General features: G+C 39.3%; 2 protein-coding genes across 5 annotated transcripts in view; both read left to right on the plus strand.

The window, feature by feature from the left end:
• LOC104440095 (wall-associated receptor kinase-like 9) overlaps window positions 1–2,298 on the plus strand; it is an 11,995-nt gene extending 9,697 nt beyond the window's left edge. Inside the window, 3 exon segments of the mRNA XM_039309826.1 lie at window positions 857–925; window positions 1,816–1,891; window positions 2,024–2,298. Coding sequence (XP_039165760.1) covers window positions 857–925; window positions 1,816–1,891; window positions 2,024–2,298 — 420 coding nt within the window.
• Window positions 2,299–2,482: 184 nt separating this feature from the next.
• Window positions 2,483–7,054, plus strand: LOC108957770. 4 transcript variants are annotated; one of them, XR_005549336.1, is made up of 4 exons: window positions 2,483–3,178; window positions 3,251–3,421; window positions 4,019–5,899; window positions 6,777–7,054. XR_005549336.1 is itself a non-coding variant. In XM_039308566.1 (4 exons), exons 1-3 carry the CDS (start codon window positions 2,950–2,952, stop codon window positions 4,058–4,060), a joined length of 438 nt encoding a protein of 145 aa, XP_039164500.1. In that variant the 5' UTR covers window positions 2,483–2,949; the 3' UTR covers window positions 4,061–5,899; window positions 6,777–7,054. The 4 variants fall into 4 exon arrangements, 3 of the variants coding, with proteins under 3 accessions (XP_039164500.1, XP_039164501.1, XP_039164499.1); XM_039308566.1 differs by having other exon boundaries at window positions 3,251–3,417; XM_039308567.1 differs by having other exon boundaries at window positions 3,251–3,417; window positions 5,820–5,899.
• The last annotated feature ends 7,351 nt before the right edge of the window (window positions 7,055–14,405 follow it).

Genomic DNA, 14,405 nt, shown 5'->3' on the forward strand with positions numbered 1-14,405 from the left:
ATAAATTTCAGATTATACATATATAATGGATTATTTGATCTAATTATCGCATTAATGAGCTATGGAGAAACTAATGTCAACTGATTTGATCACACTTGTACAAAGGGAAAAAAAAGCTAATTAGATTCTATCAACTGTCGCTACAATGGAAAATGAATGATGAATAAGGAGCAACTAATTCGTGTTATATACGTTTGATACTATGATGATCCATCTCTTGTAACTTGTTAGCATCTACCCAAAACAATACGTAAAATAAGCATGAGTGCAATATGAATAGGTACTATTGTGCTAGTAGAGAAAGAAAGAAATTTTAGGGATAAGTTCACTAGAAATCCTAAAACTTATCATAAAAGTACAATTGAGTTCTAAAACTTTCAAAAATACAATTAAATTCTAAAACATATTATGAAAGTATAATCGAATCTTAAAACTTTCAAAAGTACAATCAAAACCTAAAATTCACGAAAGTACAATCAAGTTCTAAAACTTTCAAAAAATGCTATCAACAGAAAAACTTGATTTGATCAATTTGACAAATTTTATGACTTCGTTGCACTTTTTAAAAGTTTGATTCAATTACACTTTCATAACAAGTTTTAGGACTCCATTGCACTTTTTGAAAGTTTTAGGACTAAATTGCATTTTGTTAAAATTTTTAGGACTTTTAATATACATATCCCTAAAATTTAAAAGAAAGTCTTGTGTGTTAGAGTAAGCCATGCTTCCTTTTTTGGCCAAGTATCCTCCTTTCTTTAGCTACACAATGTCCGCCCTTTTAAAGCTGTCATTTTTTGTTGCATCTTAATTACATTGCTCATGCACTGTGTCTCGTCCTCTCACTTTATGGACAAAGACTGAAGGCGGAGAAAGGTCCACAGCTAGGAGGACGAGCGAAGAATCTCGCGACAGGGGACCAGGGCAGGTGAGTGATTAATTGAGATGATTGTGAGCCGATTCTCTTCTTTCTTCTCCCGGGTCGCTGATTTGTGTCCTTACATTAGTCGCTTATCTCTACTACCTTTTGGTGTTGGATATCTGTGGTTCATAAAGCAATCTTTCCTCCCTCTTTTGAGGTTGTTCCCATTTTCTGTTGTACTTAAATTACTCAGGTTGCATATTTTTTCTATTTTAGTCATTTATCTCTACTTGCTTTTTTTGTGTTGGATAGTTTTGGTTCTTCAATATTGCCTATAAACTCATTTAATCATTCTTTAAATATTAATTTAAAAGAATTGCTTTTGTAGATAAGATAGTAAATGATATATTACAAATTATAGATTTTGAAAACATTGCTTGTAACCACCGCGTTAGATGATACTGCGAGATTTAATTCTCAATCATACGAGACGAGATGGGTATGAGTTGCATTACTTTTACTAAGGTGAAATTGACTCTGGTTGACTAGAACTCCTACATGACGCTAATTCCACATCGTCCCCAAGATCCTCCTCACACGCACTCATTTACTAATTCCTCTGCTCGACTTCTTTACTTCCCTCACTCCATCTGTCTAATTATAGGAGAAGAGAAAAGGCCTGCAGGATTTGTAGACCTTTCTCTTTTAGGTTTTCATTTACTTAAAATATCAAATATCAGTTCTGTCAAATTCAACACACGTACAAACACTTGCTGGTAAGCTCTCATCCTCAAGTGTTCCCGTATTTATTCGGAATCAGGTACCTAATTTTTATTTCCTTTCACCTTTCTTTAGCGATCTGGGACTTTTACTTATAGTGGTTGGAGAGAAGGTGGTCCTTGTTGGGCTAAAAGGGATTTATTTTGACGTTGCTCTGGCTGTTGTTTTGGTGACAGAAAGCGGTGTTTAAGCTGGAAGTGCACAACGACAAGGACAAGAGGAAGGCCATGAAGATAATCTCTGGATTTGCAGGTCTCAATCAGATCAACCCTTCTTCTCACCTCTGTCTCTCTACTTCTATAAAAAGAACAAATCCCAGATCTTATTTCTGTAGTTAAGAAAACCGAGTCAAGACAGAGTGCAAATTTCGCTGCATATGTGCAGGGGTCGATTCGATAGATATAAACTTGAAAGACCAGAAGCTGACGGTGGCGGGAAGTATGGATCCTGTGGAGCTCGTGGGGAAGCTGAGGAAGGTGTTTATCACGGAAATAATCTCGGTTGGACCGGTCAAAAGGGCTCAGAAGAAGGACAATAAGGACAATAAGAAGGACGATCGGGATGAGAAAACATTGGGTACCTTAAAAGCTCCACCTCCACCTCATCCCTACTATTACGCGAGACCATCTCATCCCTACTTTGGACCATTCCACCATTAACAGCTGTCCGGACGGGGTCCACGTCGTCTCAGTTCAAACGTGCATCTCTCTCCTCTTTATCTACTCTTTCCTCTGTCTCTCTCTTCGAAAGCCTTGGCCCACCACTGCAGCCGACGCTCACTTTCCTCTACAAACCATCTCTCTCCTCTCTCCTCTCTCCTCTCTCCCTTCTCCCGTTAAACTCTGTTCCGTTACGAAGTGAAAAAAAATTCCCTTCATTTATTAAACTTGGTTCAAAATGGTGCCGTGCTCTCTCTCTCTACCCCCACTGCCTCCGCGCTTGATCAATCCCTTCCCCCGCTCTCTGAAACTGCTAGCGAACCACCATGCCTCCGCCGTCACGTCCCTAGCCGCCGCGCCGACGGCTCTGCCTCCGACTCCACACTGAAGCAATCTGCTCTCTCTCTCTCTCTCTCTCTCTCTCTCCTCTGTGGAGTGCTGAATCTGCTAGTGAACCACGACGCCGACGCGCTTCCGTTGGTTGCCTCTGTCGTTGCCTCCCGAGCCACCGTGTCGAGGCAATCTGCCAGCGAACCACGACGCCGACGCACCTCCGCCTCCGCCGTCGCCTCCCCAGCCGCTGCGCCTCAGCGCTGAATCAATCTGCTTTCTCTCCCCTCCGCAAAGCGCTGAATCTGCTAGAGAACGCGGATGTCGATGCCGACGCGCCTCCGCCTCCGCTGTTGCCTCCCCGACCTGCCGTCGCGTTTTTCCCTCACCCTCGCCACTTCCGCTCTGTTCCCTCTTTCTTTCCTCCGCGAAGTGCCCTTGCTTGTGAATGCCAACGCCACCGACGCCGTCGTCGCTGTCGCCTCTCGAGCCCCGCCATCGCCTATCAAAGCCCCATTGGCGGCTCCAATACATCTACTGCGTCCCGAAGGTTAGGGTTTTCTGCGGAATCTGCTCAGTAGAGTTTAACTTCATGTTAATGCGATACTAGTGATCATGATAGGTTCCCACCATCGCTCCCGAAGCCCGCCCATGCCGTCGCCTCCTGAAGCCCTGCCTATGTCGTCGCCTCCCGAGTTCTTGAAGAGCGAAGTTGGTTCATCACTGGGGATTCTTTGCCTGCTCAATCCAAACCATCCCGAGACTGCAAGGGTCGAGGCACAATTTTATGTAGGTACCACGTCATCAATTTAAGACTCGGCTTCATCATTAAAGAGAAAAGAGCTTATTTAGTGATGCTGAATTGGGTTTGTTGTGAAATAATTTTAGTTCGACAAGCAGTGTCTATCAGCATATGAATACAGAGTATTACTGCTGGTGCGGGACTTTTCTTCCATGATGATATGTTGATCCTTATAAGGATTATGCTTGATGTGAATTTGGGACCTGCTTGCGTAGGGATAACTTTCCATATTGTGTAAGCTAAGAGATCTAGGCCTTATTACAATTGGATATATCCTGGTGTTTGTCACTGTCTTGCTTTGTTTAAACTGGAAATGATTGATTCGCAACCTTGGCAGTTTGCCAACTGGACCAGGAACACTGCTTTGATGGTGGTGACAATTATATTAAGTGGGCACCAATAGGAACCGGGATAATCTCTCTGGTTTTGCCTATTTATGGGCTCCCTAAACAGTATCTCTGATTTTATTGCTTTGAAAATTTGCAAATTATACACATCTCCATTTTGGCATTGTTTCATGGTAGAGTTCTCTGTCCACAGCCTATCGCAATCATTTTCTTTTGTGATGTGCATATTTTCGGTGTGTAGGTTATGGTTTTGAGAGGAGAATTTAAGAGCCAAAGGAAGTGAGTAAAAAATTTGAAAAAGAAGTCACTGTGGTCCGCAAGCTTGGAGGAGGTAACTCTAGATTTTTACTATATGAGAGCTTTATAGCCTTTTCCCCCCATAAATATGAGTTTATTTTCTGATTTGAGCAAATGCGTCCTTTGAATTCGCCAAACCTTAGAGTTATGCAGGCATCTTCTGGGAATTCCCTTGCTGGAACCTTTTAAATGGTTTCCACAATGCTTTGCTGCTATTTAAATGGACATAACTTGCTATTAGGGAATGTTAGCCAACTTGCTGGAACTCTATTACAATCATTTTCTTTTGTGATGTGCATTTTTTTCGATGTGTAGGTGATGGACATCTTTTAGGTTTTTTTATTGGTATTTTTATTTTAGATAATTGCAATCACTTTAGCGTTGCTAAGTGCTGTAAGATATATGGTTGCATCTCTTGCATTCCCATCAAATTGAGGAAATTGGAAAGCTGCACATAGGTGATAAGCTGTAAGGGTAGACCTTCAAATTAGATCTTTAAGAATGCCTAAAAGTGGTTTAGCAAACTATATTTTAAAGTACCTTTTGAATTAAACACTTTAACATAGTTTGATTTTTTTTTTCCTGATATTGCTAGACGTGCAACTTAAATGTCAAGATGGGTTGTACCTATGGTAGCGAATAGTACATCTTAAGATAAGCGTAACTAAAAAATATCATGCATAACTGCACCTTCTTTTGTGAGCAACATGATATTTGTGAATGTATGTTAAAAGTCACATCTGTTTGGCTTCTGGTCATTCTGTCTAAGGTTCACCATTTTAAGAATTAGCATTGCAACAGAAGCCTTTGGAAACTGATATAGATTAATCCTGAGATTTTTTCCTTTCCTTGTCCCAAATAGATTAACCATTGACTTGAAGCAATACTCTTTTCTCTTGAACATAACTGGAAGGTCTTTATACGCACTAGCATAACAGCCCCCTGAGCAACCATTTGCCTCTAGTATGGTTTGAAGGAAGCTTTTGGTGCATATGTAGGATTTACTTACTGATAACCTGTTTGGATTGGGGTTTGTAGTCGAAATGCAAGAAGTATTAATGTAAATATCTGAAGTAGGCTTTGAAGAGAGTTCTCTGATGCATGACTGGTGCTCGCTGATGACATTTTTGGCTAGAATTTTGTGATCGTAGAGTTGTGAGAATCAATGAATGGAGCTACTGATATCTATTCCAATTGTTAGTTGCATACCCACTTACCCAACAGTGGGGGATCTGGTTGTAGAATCTTGTAATGAATCTTGGGTCACATACCTCAACAGAAAAGATCTTTGACTTATTAAATTTGGTCTCTTGGTGTTTTAGTGCAACAGATTAATTCATGTGATATAAGGGGACTGTGACTACAGTTCTAAAAAAGGACCATGGATTCAAGCAGAAGATTTCAGTTACAATAGAATTTGAGACCTACACAAGGATATAAAATGAAAATGCAAGAAGCATTTATAATGTAGAGATTTATGATTTGATTTGCCTCACTATACATTGGTCGTAGGATAGTCCATGAATAGTTTTCTTCTCTTCAGACAGAGGGAATCTAATTTTTCTATTTTTTCTGATTTTTGTTCTGAACATTTCGAAATTCACATAACATATATTGAGATCTTAGCAAGTGTAATTTCCATTTAATTTTGCCACTTTTGTATTTTTCCTTGCTCTTGTTATCTTCGAACCATGTTAATAGCTGCAATTTTGCGAATCTATGTTTTTCTAGTTTTTCTTCCACAGACAATACGTTTCATAGCGTGATGAGCGAGTTGACGGAGTTGTTGCCTATCGAGCTTTTCACTCTTCCTCCAATACTCAAGGTATTGCTCTCACATCCCACTTCCTTTCTCTCCCTCCCTCCCTCTCATACTTTTAGCTGCACTGTTCCATCTTCCTACGGCTACTGGTGTTTAAGGTGGAAACATAAGGAGTGGGCTTTATGAGGATTAGCTGGTCCCTTTGCGATTACTGCTTTTGAAATCAGATTGAGTTACAGGTTCCTCTCCATTTCGGTCATCTTGCAAAACAACCCTAGGGGGTATATTTAAGTGCAAGATGGTGATGCTTTATTTTAGCTACTTAGCACTTGTTTGACATAATAAGGAAAGAAGGTTATAGACTCTCTCTCTCTCTCTCTCACACAAATGTACGCATGGGCACATGCACTTAGGCACCACTCCCTTAAAGGCGCAAATGAGCAATTCTTCTTGATTGTGATCACTGATGGTACTTAGTTGCAATTGGTATCCCTTTGCGATTTCCGTATTTCTGTACTTTGTAGTAGTTTCACTCTTCATTATTACTTGGAGGATGCCTATTTATTTATATTAGGGCTAGAAAAGTTCTGCCTTTTCTGTTTGCATTTAGTACAAAGCTATTAGTTTCGGGACTTTCCTCTTCCATTTACTTATAATCTTATTGATTACTTGACTTATCTCTGTTGATTTCTGTTAACTTTGCCAGTCCAATGGACATCGATGTAGGTGTGGTCATGGTAGGCCTTTAATTTGGAGTGTATCCGATGTTTAGTCTACCTTAATGAACTATTAAATTATAACGTTTGTGCAATTTATGTTATTAGTTTTGTTCTTCCAATATCATGCACACACATAACATTGTGGGCCAATGTAGGTTGACATGACATTTGCGTTCAAAGCATAAGCTCGGATTAATTTTCATGACATTCCATGTTTTTAGTGTCCCCGGCGCCTATACAATGAGAGATGCATAATCCATGGGTTCAGCAGCTTGAAGCACTTTTCAACCATCCTTGCGGTTGTCATAAGAATAGGTCATGATTTGAGAAGGGGGGTCACGTGGAAGATCATCGCAGTAGCTAGCTTAGGGATTGCAACAATTGTCAACACTTATTCAGACCAACATTTGCTACTTCCCTCCCTCTCAATTTGTCAATTTTTCTTGCTTTTTGTTCAAGTGTGAACACTTTGAAATTGCAATTCAATTCATTGATCTAACTACAGTCTCCCTTGAATGTTGATCTTAATATGCTTAAGCTTGCAATATAGAGCACAACTTCATGAATTGCTGAAGCGCAATACTATAGCCATTAGTGAGGAAGTTCAAAATTGTCCTTTTATTTTCCACAGCTAGATTTGCAAGTATTCTTACTGACTTCGATCCTTGCTTTCTTGTAATTCTTACATGAATTTAGTGCACATGGACCCAATGCATTTGGATCATAAAGTACAAAGAAGTCGGTTGATTTACGCGCGGTCCAGTGTCTTGGTTTCTAATTCTTAGTCCTTCATTTCTCTATATTACAAAGTCACATGATATGTCCACGAGATCAAACACACATGTCGATATGTCTACAAGCCCAAAGTTCATCCAATGAGTCCAACATCTAGAGCAACTGAAAGTCCAACACAAACGGACGCACTAAGAGAGAAATGATAAGCCAAGCTAAAAACATCTCGGGAAATCGAGTCCCAAGAGTGGGGAGCAGAAAGCCTACGAGGTGATTGATACTACTGTTTTTGTCTCGTGTTCGAATTTGTGCACCGAATGGCATTTGAGTTTTGAGAAGACGGCTGTGAAGAAAAACCACACTAACCAATATGCTTAGAACAAAAGTTTCCCTACCGCTCAAGCACCAGTGAGCGGTTTAGTGTTGTGTTTAATTCACAAATTGAGTTCTTGCGGTACCACTTGTTTACATATTCAACGCCATAGAAAGAATTACAAGGACAAAAGAAAGAAACAAGAGCCGTTTAGTGTTGTGTTTAGTTCACAAATGGAGTTCTTGCGGTACCACCTGTTTACAATTCAACGCCATAGAAAGAATTACAAGGACAAAAGAAAGAAACGAGAAAAGAAACCGCAATAGTAGGACAGAGGAGAGTGAAGGAATGCAGATGGAACCTCCAAAAAGAGCAACTCCATGCATCCAAAATGAATAATTTGAACAGTATGACTTCACTCTCTGTACAGACACCAGAGGCATGTCACGTATTCTTTTCACTATTGTCTCAAACTCCACTGTGATTCACCTCCCTTGCATGTTCTCCCAGCCACATCTCTCCAGCTTCCAAAGCATACCTGCGTTGCCCCTACATCGTAGGAGGAACTTTTGAGTGACGGAGATTGCGAACATTCCCCAAATTCTTTCAAAGCCATCTACCAGGGATGCTGTGGGGTTCGCTGCCTTCCAGAACCCTATGTACATAGTGGTAGACAAAAGCAGGCCGTGGGATGACCATCTCTTTATCTATAAGGCGTTCTACCTTATCAAAAGGTACGTGGATTCCTTTGAGTCATCTAAATTCATTGACTCTATCAATGACATCCTCATGCTCAGTCTGTTGTGCTTCTTCAACCTAGCCTTGAAGGAGTCGAAACCCTAGCTCTCACTGATTCCCAACCGCCATTTTCTCTCACTTATGTCTTGTAACATTAGTCTTCAGCAGTCAGTAAAGGCGAGCAGGTTTTGGCAAACGCATCTTTAACATCATAGCTCTATTTATCCAGTGACAAGAGACTTCCTGTTTACCTCAGACTTGTAACAACACACCACATCATCTATGTTTTGGCATAAATTTACAACTATGGAGTTCTATTTATTATTGTAGAGGTGCTGGTTGGGTGGAAGCGGCAGTTGAAAAATTACAGAAAGTGCTCTCGAGTTTAACTAACCCAGTATTCACCCATTCACCAACCCATCCGAACCCGTGATGAGCTCTGCTCCAATCAGGAAAAAAAAAAAAAAACAGAAATATCAAAAGAAACAAAGGCAAGCTTGAAAGCATTTGAGGTCGGTAGTGGGGATATCTTACTTCGCTGTGTTTGTGGCAATTGGAACAAGCCACTACAGAGTCTTCTCCATCTTAGCTTCGATTTCTGCAACAGAGAATTGCACAGAGACAAGCTATATGGACCCTTCTCAAAGCATTACCTGCTCAGCGGAAGGAGCTCGAGAAATAGACTTCGAAATTAGTATTTTGGATCAATAGAAATTAGAATGTGTTCAGTTTCTTGAACAAGAAAATAATGATTATGAGATAATACCTTTTCTTTGACATGAAAAGTATGAATTCTAGAGCGCAAAGACGACTTTATACTAGGTGGCAAACTCTGATACAAAGAATCTCTCAGACTGGACGGCATAGAGCTGGATCAAGCTACCTGATTGGATCAAAATATGCTTTGTAAATAGACTTAAATACGCAATCTACACTTATCATAGTTCATTTGATACTTTCAAAGAATCGTGCATCTTTCTCAGTCAATACTCCAGATCAACACAGTTTAAGGTAAACCTAGCAATTTTATGAACTTTCTTCCAAAGACAGTGAGATCATAGAGCTTGGAAGACCTGCTCCATTGACTCACATTCAAGCCATAAAAACCTGGCGGCAAGGGATTCTCCATCTATGAAATGAAGTTCATCTACGTTTCACTTCGATAAACAGATAAGCACATTATAACAGAACCAATTTGATCATATTTTCTTCAAAAACTTGGAAGTTTGAATATCCCAAAAATTGCTACACTTGCTGTCAACTTAAGTTTATTTGTTTTTCTATTCTGACAAGAGCATTTATCACAATTATCAAGAACCGTGCATAAACCATTCACAAAGAAAACAGTGAGTATATGATCATATCAAATGATTTTCTGAAATTGACTAATATGCAATCCTTAATTGGGAAAAATTACCAAATGAAAATTTGCAGTAGTAGTTACAGGTGGTGCGGATAAACTTTTAAAGACCAGGAATTTTGAAAAAAAAAAAAAATCAAAGATGAATCCGAATGAATTAATGAATAAGACTACTCGCTCCACTGGATAACCACATAATGAACAAGATGCATCTTTTCTGCCAAACGAAATGTTGCTCTACCATATATACAACTAAATTTTTTTCCGCATCTGCATCATTTAAGAAATTTGTATACTACCATTATTTATGTAAAGTTTTCATGGTCTTGAGCAATCTTTTGCTGAAAAGAAGAATATTTTATCAATAACTTTTGCACATTCACACATGTCATGAATGCTAATAATGCAATTTTAGATGCCGTCGAAAAGCACCCTGCAACCATTGACGTAAGTAACATTCAGATTAGATGCCACCAGGCCTGGTCGCGTATCAAAAGAAGAAAACTTACAAGAGTATCAATTTGGATGATAATATTTGCACAATGCAAGGATAGGCCAGCCGGTCCCAGTTTTTTATTGCTCGTGGATGGTTTTGCTGGTACATGAGCATCCGCAAAATGGACTGGAATATCATAAAAACCACACTTTTACAGTCAAGCAAGAAAAACGCCCTCGGTGTTTATTTTCCAACAAGAAAAATACTAAATGCATGTCTAATCCAAAACTGAGCCACCAGAAACATCATCATTCATTAACACCTGATCCTTGTTTTCGTGAAAGAAAAAAAACAGGAGAGAAAAGCCAGGCAAGTAGGAAAAGAGAGAATGATCAACTCTGGAATAATTTGCAATGGGTGACCAGAGGAAAAGGGATGCCAAAATAGCTTACCAATAAACAATGGCAATGAGAATTGAGCTAACTTAAACAAAATAAAGGGGAAATTTTTCTACAAGAGCATATTTACTGTCAGTTTTTTATTAACATACCAGCAGTCCCAAAAGAACTATGTATTTCCAGAAGCAGAAAATCAACGATATCAACAAGCTTTTCCATCACCCACAAAACAATACTTGAAATTCGGAGAAACTACATTTACTTCTCTCTCTACTATTCTTTGGAAAGATTAGCATTTTTCTTTTCATGGATAAGGAAAAAAGGGGATCCTCGTATCCTTGTCTGTTATTCATAAGTCGAACAGTATTAGAGAATGAGAAAGCATTTTCATTAGCCAAGTGTATGGATCTCCTGACTTCCCCTCCAACAATCCAAGCTAACCAAAAATGAGTTATGCTGCTAAGTTCCAGCGAGTTGGCTAACATTCCCTAATAGCAAGTTATGTCCATTTAAATAGAAGCAAAGCATTGTGGAAACTGTTGATAGTTTGTTTATAAAACAAATGAAGAGGTGTCTTGTCCCACATCGAAAAAAAATGTGAGTGTGCACGTGGATGAGATTTGGCATTAACCAACGATCATTATTTTTATTTATTGAAAAAAAGTTCGGATTTATTTCTATAAAAATTAACTATAAAGTCTTGTTAAAACAGTCGATCTGTTGACGAAAAGTTACGATTATTTTTATTTATTATTTTATTTAATTCCGAATTTTTTTATGTCTTTTAACGTAACCTTTGAGATGTACTTGTTTATTTTGCAATATTTCGAGAAATGTTGTCTTTGTTCTTTTTGCAACCTTTTGAAGAGTTACCTTTATTCGAAAGACAAAAATAAATACGTTTGTTTTGAGATCAAACACACATTTTTTTTTCATTTTTCATTTTCTTTCGAAAGAAACTACAACCATTATTTCTAATTATTTCCTATAAGAAACCCTGGAGAAATACTATAATTGCTATCTAATATTCTTATTTGAGACTTTGTTGTATATTTGAGGGAATTTGCCGGTGACCATTAGCAACTTTGTGGGGTAAATAAATCCTCAAAGAAAGTGATATCACGCCTTAAAGTCCGACTTGATTACTTGATCCGACTTCATTGTTCTACCCAATTCGAAGCCATATTTTCCCAACAATTTTAAGGATTTATATGTGCAACAATGGAGTCGAAGGGAGGGAATTGATGGCAGAAAATGAGAGAGGCTGATCTGCACCACTACCAAGAACCAGGTTGCTATGAATCCTGCCGGCACCATCTTTGATGCGAAGCAATTGATCGGGAGGAGAATCACCGACCCTTTAGTCTAGAGTAATAGGAGGCATTGGTCGTTCAAGGTCATTACTAGTCCTGGCCACAAGCCCGTGATTGTCATCAATTTCAAGGGCGAAGAGAAGCAGTTTGCTGAGTAGGAAATATCATCCATGGTCCTCACGAAGACACTTGTTTCTAAGTCGAACACTTTGCTTTCCAAGTGGTCCACACCACAGTTCTCCGCCGGTTCACCTATCTGCACCTTCAAATTGACGCGCTCTCCCAAAGAATCAACAACAAATGCTGACAAACTCTCAGATACGTGACTACCTCCTTGGCATTCAAATGCCATAAAAGAATTCTCTAACCCTACAAGCGAATTCAAGGGATGAATTCAAATCCCCAAAAACCAGCAACTGGAGGATTGTCTACCTTCATGGCTGGTTTGTTCAATGTGATTATCACTGAGAACAGTTTCAAAGTGATGGATTTGTGTCTCCATCTTGAAGTTGTCTGAGGAATTATTTGGAGACGCCCCATGCCTAAACTATAGCCGTGACTCTAGCATAAGATCACACCCACAACGGCACCCACCGGTCAGAGACGATTTCCCCAGCGAATGACCACGACGCTTCGCCATACACACACCATCGCTGCTGAGTCTTACCCCACGCCGCTCCCAGTTTTTGAGAAGGAGAAGGAAATGGAGATGGTGGTGATCGATTAGTGCATTGTGGGGTTTTCCTCACTTCTCTGGTGGGCCTTGTCCTACTTTACGTCCTACACCGGAGGAATGGTGACGTGAGAACGAGGTTCCAAGGGAAGACGGAGATCATGTCATTATCCATGACGCATCACCATGTGATACTGCAAATGGCAATTGCTCATCGGAAAATGCCTTCGACGCTACCAATGTAATCATCGTCGGCATCAGAGTTGCCGATTGCGCTCTTGCGCACAACCTCAGCAAGGTATGTGATTTAATTGTTTGAAATTTGGGAAGAAAATGATCATATCGGCTGTGATAAAATTCTCGATTATTTGCTTCATTCCATTTATTATTTCATTGGTTTTGAGTTGGACCTTTGACAAGTTGAGTTGGACTGAGTCGCTCATCATTGTCGAATGTTGCTAATCCCATCGATATCGTCGAGTTTGATGTGGCTTATTAAATAAAATTCGGATTGGCTGTGGGGCAAGCAAGAAAATGGCCATCAAAGCTTCCTCCAATGCAGGTTCTTGTTTCTAATCAAATTGAAGTTTATGAGTGTTTCATGCATGATTAGCTAGTGGTGACATCCTGGGTATGTTTCTTTTATTGAGACATTTGTCTGCACATATTTATGTTCTTACGTCTCTATAGCAGGATCTTTGTTATGGATGGAGTTTATGTATGTACAGGGGATGAATCAATTGGTCAGAGTAAATTGAAGGGTCTGTCTCTGATCTATCATTTGCACCATGGGATTTTTATTTCCACATATAATAGTTTCTAACCTTTATCGAGAAAGAAAAGATCAAAACTTTAAAATGTAGAATTTTGGTATCGTGTGATTGAGCTAGACTTTTGGCCTTGATTCGTTTCATGCTTTAGTATTTTTGAGCCATGCATTCAAGCACAAGATTAATTGGAATTGGCTTGATTGCTTGATGTCCTGGAGTAATATGTGCATGAATGTTTATGTTATTATGGGCTTATGCAAGCACATAATCAGTGGCATGAAAATTCGATTCAATCATTTTTTTGAAATGGTTTCAAGCATAATAATGTTAAATTTATGGCTTTGCCTTTGCATGCAATTTGATGAAGAAATGAGGTATGGCTCTATTTATACCTTTTAGAAGGTTTCGGATTATATGACGTTGTTGATTCCATTCCTAGAATTGCCAGTATATATATATTGTGATCCAGGGAGCCCCGTTAGCCGGTAGCCGGCGGGTAAACCCTGGAGTGACGCTAGCGGAAGACCCACTATCCCGACATCACGCTTAAGACGCCGATGCTTTCCCTAGGTTTCGACCTCCTCACCTTCCCCCCAAGGTTTAAAAGAGTTCTTATCTAGTGGAGCCACCAAGGCCGGTGGTTGCCGATATTTTCTTTTCACCTCTCTCAATTCCAGTTTACGCACTTTTGATACCTCGATACTCGATTCGCTCGCATTTATTGAATTGTTAGAGAATGTTGTTACATGCATGGGCTGATATGTAGTGCTCTATTTATGGAGGCAATATGGAGATATTGAATGGGTTTTTGGGTGTCCCTTGTTTGGTTCTAATGTATTCTCTTTGCTGTCCTTGCCCCTCATAGATTTGATTATAAGGAATAGCATAAATGAGTCAAGAGAGTAAAATTGCATTGTTTTTCTATTTTGATGTATGTATTTCATCGAGGATGAAAATTTGATGATGCATAATTTCGATAAATTACCTCTTGGAATATTCTTGAAGTGGGGGTATGTCCGAAGGGGACTTTGGAACTAATATGATTGTAATCATTGAGATTAAGAAGTATCTAACTTTCATTTTCAAAATGAAAGATTTAGGTGAAGCAGTTACTATG

This window comes from Eucalyptus grandis, chromosome 3 (genome assembly GCF_016545825.1).
Source record: "Eucalyptus grandis isolate ANBG69807.140 chromosome 3, ASM1654582v1, whole genome shotgun sequence".
NCBI classification, from domain to species: Eukaryota; Viridiplantae; Streptophyta; class Magnoliopsida; order Myrtales; family Myrtaceae; genus Eucalyptus; species Eucalyptus grandis.